Source organism: Magallana gigas, chromosome 9, assembly GCF_963853765.1.
Source record: "Magallana gigas chromosome 9, xbMagGiga1.1, whole genome shotgun sequence".
Classification (NCBI taxonomy): Eukaryota; Metazoa; Mollusca; class Bivalvia; order Ostreida; family Ostreidae; genus Magallana; species Magallana gigas.
In genome coordinates this window covers 6331189-6342800 of record NC_088861.1, presented here as the reverse complement: position 1 = coordinate 6342800, position 11612 = coordinate 6331189, and the positions used below count along the sequence as shown (strand labels likewise).

Genomic DNA, 11612 nt, shown 5'->3' with positions numbered 1-11612 from the left:
GTATATTATGGCTTTAAAGTGACGATACACAAATCTTTCATACAAATAAACATCAGTATGATTATAAATATACGCATGAAATTTTGGATTTTGTCGGTTCTATAACACACGAAACGGTACCGTGCAGACAAATTATAATACTATATTTTCATTCAATTTGTCTGCACCGATTGGTGTATTATAGGACCGACGGAATCCAAAAATAAGCAGCCAATGCTTAAATGAAATCATTGGGGGATAATATTCCAACTTGAATGATTTAAAGATAAGGTTTTAGAAGACAAACCAGTCAGATTACATTTGGTCGGCAAACACTGCAGGTAAATGGCTAATGCTGTGCATTAAACTAAAACCATCCACTTTGTTTTAATCAAAGACCTATGAAAGATTTAAAAAAAAATTATATTTTTTCAGGAAACGATATAAAATGATTACGACATTATTGGTATGTATTTTATAACCGCTTCTGCGTTTAAATTCTAAATAGAAATTTTTTTATATGAGCTTAAGATATACATGTACTCTCATGCGTAACACTTAAGCAATATATGGGGAAATATTTTTCATTGTTACTAGTTCCTGTGTAAAACTGTGATATTTGTTATCTTGTTAAATTGTACAACATTATCATTATACATAAATTGTTTATGCATCATTTTTCGATTCACAAAAATGCCTTTAAAAATATCATGACGATTTGTCAATTAACGTTAAAACCCATGGACAATTTTTAACGAGTTTATGTATGGATTAATGCAAGGACGGTCTAACAATCTTTAACCAATAGGTTGTAATTAGGTATTCGGCTGTTCCCAGTATAACGAAAACAAGTACACCCCTGTTACAGAAAGCCTTATTTTGCACAACTTGATCATCTCCCTTCACTTTTTCCAGCTCCTTTTTAAGTTCAAAACATCATTTCATACAGGATATTAAAGTTTTATAAGTCAGTAAATGATTTATTTTTTGGCTAAAGAAAATATTCAAATATACATGTACATGTATATAATATGTCTTTTGTATGTTATGTAAAATTTAGAAAGAAAAGTAACTCTGTATAGAAATATAATTAATGACATAAAAGCAAAGTTCAAGGGTGTTCAATTCAAATATCTGTTGAGTAGATTTTAAAGTCTAAGGAGCAAAAAATGGTTATTTAAAGATTCAAAGTCTAATGAATCAAATCAATTTTAAATATTCTGTAATTCATAACTTAATATTCACTCTTCAGATATATCTTGAATCAGATAGAGTTTGTTTTATTTTATTCAACAATAATAAACTTATAGCATTTGAATTGTAGGTGTGTTTGTCTTTGTTGTGCAAAACTGTTGAGTCTGGGGTAATTTCCGAAAAACGAGCTTCCTGTAATGTTCCGCATTACTACGACGGCACGTGCAGTTGTGAGGACAATGTCGTCACCTGCAATGGACAATCACAAATGCCTGATTTTAGTTCAGGTGATCATTACAAGACGGTGAATTTTGTAGGGGGAAACTTCCGTAATGCCATTAAGTTTGGGAATCCGTTCGCTAACCTCCAGACAGAGGAACTTATCCTAAAGGATATGAATATCGTCTCCATTCCTGACCACGCATTTTTACCTCTGAAATTGGTATTAAAAAAGCTTGACCTGTCTAATAACTTTTTGACCACTCTTCCTCTAGCTCTCAAGGAGCTGGATGTATTAGAGTCTCTTGACGTTTCAAACAACGTCATCGACGACAAAAATTTTACCGAGATCGTTTTGAGAAAGCTTGGTGCAACTCTAACTTCTTTTACTTTCGGTAGCTTAGATATTAATAATTGGCCGAATACACTGAAACACCTCCAAATGCTTCAAAACCTTAACGTTACCAAGGCAGCCATTCGATTCATGCCACAAGACGCATTTTATGGATTTTCTGGAACGCTGCTGACTCTAAGTTTGGAGAACACTGCTCTAAATTCCGTGCCTTTGGCTGTTGCTAGACTAACTTTCTTACAATCTTTTAACTTTGATCACAATGAAAATGTCGGAGACTATGGAATGAATGTTTCCGCTCTTGCGCGGTATGATGAATTATCTGACAAACATTTCTTTCCAAGACGACAGCTTGAAAACCTTCCCTAGTGCACTCCAAGCTTTTGCTAATCTGAAATCTGTATCCATGGACGAAAACATGCTTGAATTTGTAAGTGACAATGCAGCAACATCCGTGAGGCAGATCGAGAATCTAAGTATGCGAAACTCTAGCATTTCTCGTATTCCGCAAGCGTTGGCGGATCTAACGTCACTGAAATCTATCGACTTATCAGATAACCGCATTCATAGTATTGATATTGAAGATGTCCGAATCTTGCACTCTGTTAAAGAAATCAAACTAAACAATAACCCTATTCTTTATATTTCAAATCACGCCTTTGATAGCACTGAAAATTTAGAGCGGTTGGAACTTAAAAACACAAATTTGAAGCAAGTACCTTGCGCCTTGAAGTTTGCCATCGAAAACCTTACCCGGGTCAAGCACGTCTTTCCTCTCACGGTTGACTTGTCAGAGAATAAAATCGAATGCACATGCGAACTGAAATGGTTATCAGATACTCTCTATGCACACAGGAATAACATCAACTGGACAGTACTTGGGAACTGTGAAACAATAGTTTCTAGTATCGATAGTTACCTGAAGTCAGTAACCCTTGGAGACTGTCCGACGTCAACGATTTGTAATTCATAAGCAACATAATCAAGTGTTAGCTGTGCAAGTAAAATCACGAGATAAATTATTATCATATAGACATAAGGAAAGATGTGATTCATTTATTATAGAAATTAAAAGAATCATTCCTGTAAATTGTACATGTACAATGCTGTGTGCATAAAATTATTTGTGGTATTTTCGTTTAATAAACTGATATGTGATTAATAACCTGTTTTAATTAATGCACAATTACTTTGTTTTAGACTTAAAATTTAATGTCGTGTGGTGACAAGTTTCAAAGAAAGGTAAACCAAAAGACTGATTGGTCAAACCATGTTCTAATTAATCTGTTGGTACGAAAATATTTAAAGAATATTTTTTATGATAATTCAAAAACCAAACTTTTTGTGCGCTATAAATGAATACGTTTTGTATGGATAAAACTGTAGCTACATAGAGCTACGGTTCTCAAACTAAAAAAAAAAAGAAATCACTAAAAGCGGTCTTTTTACCCCAATGAACCCCAACGATATCCATAAAACCCGAATGATCCCCAATTATACCCCAATGATACCACGATGATACCCAATGATACCCCTATGATACCAAATGATATCCCAATGAACCCCAATGATACCCTAATGAACCTTGAAATACTCAAATGATACTAAATATGATACTAAAAGATGTTCCGCGCAAGCGTGTGAATAAACACCGTTTACACATTAATATCATGGGCTTTTTTCCTTTCTTTTTTTTGGTTCGAAAGTTTTCTAAATTCTTTTTTTTAAACTATTATTTAAGATTAAAAAAAAATAATAAATATCTAGAGGAGCGGGCAGGGTTTAAAAAAATCCGAACTGAAATGGATAATATATACAATTTTCTTCCAAGGTCAAATTTCTCAATATTTTTTATTACTGTCCCAAATAAGAATTTAAAGCAATTGGAGAGAAATTTTAAAAAGCAATTTAGGAGAGAGGGGTTCTCCCACTCAACTTTCCCGATTTCTTTATTCGTTTAGACGTAGAACACAATCTGTCCATTGTTTACAAGTATAGTGTTAGTATTAACTCATATATTATAAGTATTAACTTCCAATCTGTCGTGGTATAGAAATGAAATTTAAAAAATTGCTAGATCCAAAGTATCTGTCCAATTGAAAACTCGCCTTCCACTTTCCGTGTTGATGCTAATTAGTCAACTCGTGTTCATAAAATTTACTACACACCCCTCCGACTATCTTCAATTGACCAAAGCTCATATCAGGACATATTTACAGGCCGCAAACAATCTTTGAGTCATAGTTTAGATCCTTATCATTTTCCATTACAAGATATGACCCAATTGGTGAAAAAACGCCGCGAAGTTGAAATTTCATTTATTTGTGTAACATGTTGGTACATAAAATACATTAAGTGTATCAATTATGAACATACTTAGTATCATAGGGTATCATTGGGGTTCATTTGGGTATCATTTGGGTTCATTGGGGTAAAAAGACGCATACTTGAGTTATATTTTTTATAAAATTCTTCCTAATACAATTTTTCTGATATATACGGTTGTATATAATTTTACAAAACACATTTTTATACCTGATATTTTTCACCGTTTAGCCCAAAGCCTAAAAATAATCTGCATATCGTTGAAATTTAATTCAAAATGAACATCTTTATGTAGATGTATTGGTCTTATTTGTTCTGACATTTTCAAAGAGGTGTTGTGGATGAAATTATTTTAAACTAAATTGCTCCCAGTTTAATTTTTATTTCACAATTATGCATTTCCCTTTGTCCAAACTGCACCTCAATTTTGCAATGTATGTGTAGTTTACATTGAAAAAAGTTCTTAATATGATGCTTGAACATTTGTTCTTAAAATATATATATTAGATTTGTAATTAATGATATCCAATAATACATGGGTTTTTTTTCAGAATATAATTAAAAACTAAACAAAAAATGTTCTGAGAGGCACTCACTGGTATTATAACGTATTTTTTGTCGTGGATTACTTTTGAATTCTAATGATGAATATTTATCTGATAAAAATTAGCCTAATTAAACTAAGTCATTGAAATATTGAACTTTTTTTTCAAAGAAAGAAATGATTATATATACATATAATCTGTAATCCTTTTGCAATTCTATTTTATGCAATAGATTCTGTGTTGTGCTATAAAATTGCAATGTTTTAAGTCACGTTTTTAAAGGTTTGCTTGAGTAAACCATTTATTACCATAATGATACATGTACTAAGATTCAATAAATTCATGTTTATGACAAAAAGAAAATTAAAGTTTTAGATACAAAGTAAAAAGAGCATGAAATTGCATTTAATGAATAAAAGTTAATTTTGTAATGTCTGAAGGAACATTCATAGTACAATTCACCAGTATCTAAAGCTAAAAACAAAACATTAAAACGTGAAAACTCATCAACAGCAAATTAGCCGTGGTTATACGGTGCAATATTGTTGTCAACTTTGTACTGTGGACAATTTGGGATATACTTTGTAACATAGTTTTTCACTGTGGAGGCAATGGTGTCGCAGTCCCCTGTAATATCCATTGGCGATCCGTGATTCTGGCACCATTCAGTTTTAGCTGCGAGCCACACAAGGGTCTCACACATACAATCTACTTTATTTCCGATGAGATCTACTTTAGCAGGACATGGATACATCGCATTCAAGGCATCGGGCACCTGCTTGAGATTGGTTTGCCTAAAGTCCAAACTATCCAGGCGGTGTAGAGCTGAAAAAGCATTATTCGAAATGTATTCTAGAGAGGCGTTTTGAATGACCAATTGCTCAAGAGTTGGAAGGTTCTCAAGATCGTTATGTTCGATCGTTCTTATGTCATTTTGAGACAAATCGAGATGAGTAAGGTAATGTAAATCAGAGAGCGCTCCTGGGATTCGGTCTAGACCACAGTTGACCAATGACAGCTCTGCTGCAGTCACATTACCACTGATAGAGGCATCACTTAGAAAGTCAAGCAGGTTTCTGTCTAAACTTAATTTATTAAGGGCTCTAAGATATTTAAGGACTGGTGGAAATTTAGTTAGACCATCACCATCTAAACTGACTATCCTGAGTTTAGGACTGTCGGTGTTTGTCGGGAACGACTGGATAAGAACACCTTTATCGGTAATCTGGGGGTTGTCGTCAAAATGAAGCTCTTCTAGATTTTTTAGCTTGCTTATTCCAATGGGTACAGCGATTAAATTAGTTTTCTCAATCTTCAAGTATAAAAGTGTTGTCTCAAAGCCGTGAAATGCCTCTGGAGTCAAGACCTGCATAAATGATCCAAGTTGATCCACATGAAGTTTTTGAAGCTGAACAAAGTGATTCAAAGACTCCGGCCAGCTGACCAACTGGTTGTTTCCGAAAGTGAAAGCAGTGATCGTATCTCCCATAGCTCTCATAATGTCAGCAGGGAAGGAGTTTGAGAACCGCATTGGATTATGGGATACATCTAGTTCCTCAATCATTTTTAACTCTTTCAGAGCAACTGGCAGCTTTTGAATATTATTATAACCAAGATCAAGAATTTTGACAGAATCAACTAATCCTTCAAAAGCACCTGCTGAGATAAATCTGTCGGCCAAATTATTATGTGATAAATAAACTGTTTTGAAAGGGGCACCGACAAAACTTGTATTATCCAACGTGGTCAGGTTATTATCTCTCATATCTAAAGTGTCATAGTTCGAGGCGACACCTAGGGAAGAAAAATCAGGCATAGTTGTGTGTCGCCTACCGACGCAGTCGACATAGCGATTTCGACACGAGCACCCAGTAGGACAGCTAGCACTGGCTACTACACTAATGACGGCACTTAACAAGATCAGTTGCATCTATAAATAGAAAGTAAACACATGTGCAAAAGATTTCAAATTATAAAGTTTGAAAAAAATCTACACACAAGCAACTAGATATCATTAAGAAGATTTTAACATCAGTTCATTTTCCTGAAGAGTTTCTAGTTTGACAGGTCAAGAATCCCGGGGTTAATTACTTGAAGATAGGCATCAACATCAATTGGATGAGCCCTCATAATACATGTCTGGAAATCAATGACGTGATAATTTAGGTACTTCCTTTGGATTTAAACGAATCCTACCCAAAGATATTTAGCTTTTGTTACATTGATGATGAAGTGTTTCTAATGTACTATATTAACATCTAATATTGAGAGCAAACCACTAAAATTTGTATTAACGAACAATGTATTAAATCGGTTCAAGACTTTGACAAAAAACTGTATGAGAATACTTTTTACAAATAAAACTTGCCTCTTTTATGAATTGAAAATTCAGTTACAAGTAGGTTTCAATATATAAAAGTGTTAATTTATAATACGCATGGATTTTCCCTATGCCGACAAATTTGTAATAAAGTTGCCGATGTCCTGATGAATTAATTTAGCAAGACAATTCAAACTTCATCCCGAAAACCAGAAGAAATTGGCTTTTTAAAACTAAATATATCAATAATTGATGAATGCTGGATTTGTGATGATTAAAAGGAAGTCGTTAGCATGCTATTTGTACATCAGTACGGATATTATAAAAAAAACCCTACCAGATATGCATTGATAACAGGTTATTTTTAGTTAATTATATCTACTAATTACAGACAATCTTCCTGAAAAATTGATTAATATTGGGAATGATAAAGATTTGACACTACAAAAATAACAATAATTTATTTATCGTAACTGAAAGTCAATATCTACGTGTGAAAACTTACTAAACTACCCTTTTAAATAAAAACTAAGATGTAGTTTGTTAATCTTAATTACAATTGAATAGAATCTACAATTTAACCCCCCCCCCCCCCCAAAAAAAAAAAAATAAACCCCCAAAAAACCTAAACAAACAATTAGCCAAACAACCTCCCCCAACCCCCCCCCCCTCCAAAAAAAAAACACACAAAAAAACAACACAAAAACAAAACCAAAAAAACCCAAAAAACAAACAAAAACAAATCAGAAATACTTTATGTTTTTCCAATTTGTAAGGCGAGGATTGATTTGAATTTAAAATTACTTGTGATATAACATTTTTTAGGTGAAAAGTGCAAAGAAGATGAACGTATTATCAATGAAAAAACTGTAAGATACGTACCATGCTCAGTCTTTGCAAAATCAGGACTGAGAGAAGCTTTGACAAGAGGAGCACCTTATAGTTATTGGTACCTGTCTACAGAGGCATTCCACCCAGTGAAGGACACCTGGGCGATATATGCACATGCTCATCTCTTCCGTGCAGATAAGACGGGTCTTTTCCAGGCTGCAAAAGAATTACTTTGGGGTGTTTTTGTCGACTTAAGTTCATATCTCGTTATCATAACCAGAAAAAGCTGTGTCAACAAAATATAAATCGGTCAAAAATCATTATCCTTTATCAAATTAAAACAGATCAAAACAAAATGCATGAAGGTCATTCAAGTTTTTATTATTCCATGTATAAGTATAAGCTGAATTTAAAGCTATTGCAATACGGTGTTCACGTGCAATGAGTTTACAAGATTGATAACGTTTTAGTGCAAAGTATTGAGGCGTCTTCTAATATGTTGTCTTTGCTCGTTACCCATGTCATTTTTTAATTAAAGTACATAACTCTTCACTTTGATCACACAATAGAAATACTGGTCAGAATCTCTATTAGAATACGTATTGCCTCAATAGACTGCGCTGATCTATAATGTAAAATGCGATCAATTTAAAGTTAAAGATCACTCGTATTTTTTCTAGTAAGTCTGTCATAAATTACAATATATAGTGTTTGGGTGATTTTACCTAGTTTGTAACAAATGTTATCATTAAGGTGGTAGTGAGTAGGGGTGTCTGCTTATTTCCACGTCATTATAACACTATCCAGATAGTATCAATGAAAGTCAGTTTTAGAAACACGTATATTGAATATCTTTTTCAAAACGCGCTATTTTGTTTCATGTATTATATCAATGAATGTACGAATAAAACAATAAAAAATCGCTGAACTTAAATTACATGTATCTAGCATTTCAAAATAAATGAAAACAGAAGGATTCAATTCGAATTTCAAAACAAATTGTGTTTCCTCATTAAATAGTATGTATAGGACGCGCATTGTATAAGGTCAATGATTCATAAGGTTTTCAATGAAACATGAAGTCGTTGGTGATCATATTCCAGTTTTATTGACATCACCTTAAGTTTAAGATAAGATGTATGTAGACAAACCGGTCAGATAGCATTGGGTCGGCAAGCATTGCAGGTAAATGTTCTACTACAAGGAAATAAAAATATGTTAAATTGACTTCTTTCAATAAAAGATTTATTAATTTTTTTTCTCCTTTTAATTATCCAGGAAACATTCTAAAATGGTTACTACATTTTTGGTATGTATTATTTTTTACATTAAGTTTATGAACAGATTGTAAAAATGTGAAAATATTTAAGAATATATAAGTATATGTAAATTACTTGCAATTACAAGGATTTTGTTTGTTTATTTGTAATATTATTATTTTTCACTTTACGTTGATTGATTTAATAAACACTTGACAATTTTATAAAGAAATATTTTAATTTTTTCTTCTTCTTCTCATTCTTTAAATGAAAGACTGAAATCGGGCTTAAACAAATTCATGTATAACTATACATACTTAAATGGAAGGAAGTGTTTGCATGCATGTGGGCCTTAAAGTCACTGTTGGTGCTTTATACGTGTACCTGAACATTTGTTTAACCAATGTGATATATAAAAATACAAATAATTTTTTTTCTGCTATTTATATTCAAACTATTCCTCTCTTATTTAAGATATTGGATTTTTATGTGAAAGCAATGTTTTTTTTCTTTGGGCTTTGCTATTATATCTTTATTTGTTTAAAATGGCCAACCATGAAAATACAAACATTCTGTACAGTAGCTTTTTGCTACAATCGATTTACTCCAACAAGTTTTGAAGTTATATATATATATATATATATATATATATATATATATATATATATATATATATATATATAAAGATTGCTGTAAAAAATATCTATTCTCTGGTATATACTTCTTCAATGTGAACAAAGAAAGCTAACTCTGTATAAGTAACTGAATTGAGAAATAAAACGTTGACAAAGAAAAATAAAAGAACTATGACCGATAAACAAAGAATCAGAAGTAGAAATTCGCAATAATATTTTTTAAAATAGTAATGATATCGATGTTCTTTCAAATAACCTCAAAACCAATTTAATAATATCTGATTTATAGATGACTGTGATTAGATCATACCTTTAGATTTATATTGCAGGTTTGTTTATCTCTTCTGTATGGCACGGTGGATTCTGGTCTCATATCCGAAAAAAGAGCATCGTGTAATCCGCCAATTTTTCATGACGGCACTTGCAGTTGTGAGAACAAAGTCGTCACTTGCACGGGTCAATCACAGGTGCCCGTTTTCAGTTCCTCTGAAAGCTATAAGACTGTAAACATTGTTGGCGGAAACTTCCGAACTGCCATTACGTTCGGGAGTCCGTTCGCTAATCTCCAGACCGAGGAACTAGTTCTGAAAAATATGGGTATCGTCTCCATTCCTGACGATGCTTTTTTACCACTGAAATCGGTATTAAAGAAGCTTGACCTGTCTAACAACTTTTTGACCACTCTTCCTCTAGCTCTCAAGAACCTAGATGTATTGGAGTCTCTTGACGTTTCAAACAACGTTATCGACGACAAAAATTTTTCCGAGACCGTTTTGAGAAAGCTTGGCGCAACTCTTACTTCCCTGACCTTTGGTAGTTTGGACATTAATAATTGGCCTAGTACACTAAAACATCTCCAAATGCTTCAAAACCTTAATGTTACCAAAGCAGCCGTTCGATTTATGCCACAAGACGCATTTTACGGATTTTCGGGAACACTTTTGACTCTTAGTTTGGAAAACACTGCTCTAAATTCTGTGCCTCTGGCTGTTTCTAGACTAACTTTCTTACAATCTTTTAACTTTGATCATAATGAAAACGTCGGAGACTATGGAATGAATGTTCCGCTTAGACCTGGCATGATGAATTATCTGACAAACATTTCTCTCCAAGACGACAGCTTGAAAACCTTCCCAAGTGCGCTCAAGGCTTTCAATAATCTGAAATCTGTATCCATGGACGAAAACATGCTAGAATTCGTTAGTGACAATGCGGCTGAGGCTGTTAGTCAAATAGAAAATCTAAGTATGCGCAACTCAAGCATTTCTCGTATTCCACAAGCGTTGTCAAATATAACGTCTCTGAAATCTCTCGATCTATCAGATAACCGCATCCATAGTATTGATATTGAAGATGTCAGAATCCTACATTCTGTTAAAGAAATCAAGCTCAACAATAACCCTATTCTTTATATTTCAAATCATGCCTTTGATAGCACTAAAAATTTGGAGCGGTTGGAACTGAAAAACACAAACTTGAAGCAAGTACCTTGCGCCTTGAAGTTTGCCATCGAAAGCCTCACGCGAGTAAAGCACACTTTTCCTCTCACGGTTGACTTGTCAGATAATAAGATCGAATGCACTTGCGAACTAAAATGGCTTTCTGAAACTCTCTATGCGCACAGGAATAACATCCTCTGGACGGTACTTGGGAACTGTGAAACAATAGTCTCAAGTATAGATAGCTATCTGAAATCAGTAACCCTTGGAGGCTGTCCGCCGTCAAATATTTGTAATTCATAAATTAAACAGAACATATACGGTTACATGTATTTGATAATGAATAAAAAATGAATTTCATGTCATTGTCTACTAGAAACTGAATGGAATTTATTGCTGTATAACACATCCTAATGAATGGATTGCAATATTATCAAACATTACACCTTTCATTCAAATTGTATTTCACATTTTTGTTCTAATTAAAGATATACTTTTCAAGTATCGGTGTTTA

General features: G+C 33.2%; 2 protein-coding genes across 2 annotated transcripts; one reads left to right on the top strand and one right to left on the bottom strand.

Annotated features, from left to right (window-relative positions):
• The first annotated feature begins 221 nt into the window (after positions 1 to 221).
• Positions 222 to 11612, top strand: LOC105343031 (uncharacterized). Its single transcript, XM_066071457.1, has 7 exons — positions 222 to 320; positions 415 to 445; positions 1304 to 2112; positions 2411 to 2618; positions 8928 to 8950; positions 9044 to 9074; positions 9989 to 11612. The coding sequence occupies exons 2-7, from the start codon at positions 428 to 430 to the stop codon at positions 11399 to 11401; spliced, it is 2502 nt and encodes an 833-aa protein (XP_065927529.1). The 5' UTR covers positions 222 to 320; positions 415 to 427; the 3' UTR covers positions 11402 to 11612.
• LOC105343032 (leucine-rich repeat-containing protein 15-like) lies at positions 3816 to 7975 on the bottom strand. Its single transcript, XM_011450185.4, has 2 exons — positions 7817 to 7975; positions 3816 to 6544 (listed from the first exon to the last, which is right to left on the bottom strand). Exons 1-2 carry the CDS (start codon positions 7817 to 7819, stop codon positions 5132 to 5134), a joined length of 1416 nt encoding a protein of 471 aa, XP_011448487.2. The 5' UTR covers positions 7820 to 7975; the 3' UTR covers positions 3816 to 5131.

What these genes read in the sequence shown, in the direction of transcription:
- LOC105343031 (XM_066071457.1), top strand. An exon ending in CAGCTTGAAAACCTTCCCTA is followed by an intron (nt 2,113 to 2,410) that starts GTGCACTCCAAG and finishes CGCCTTTGATAG; the next exon opens with CACTGAAAATTTAGAGCGGT. An exon ending in TGGGTCGGCAAGCATTGCAG is followed by an intron (nt 8,951 to 9,043) that starts GTAAATGTTCTA and finishes TTAATTATCCAG; the next exon opens with GAAACATTCTAAAATGGTTA.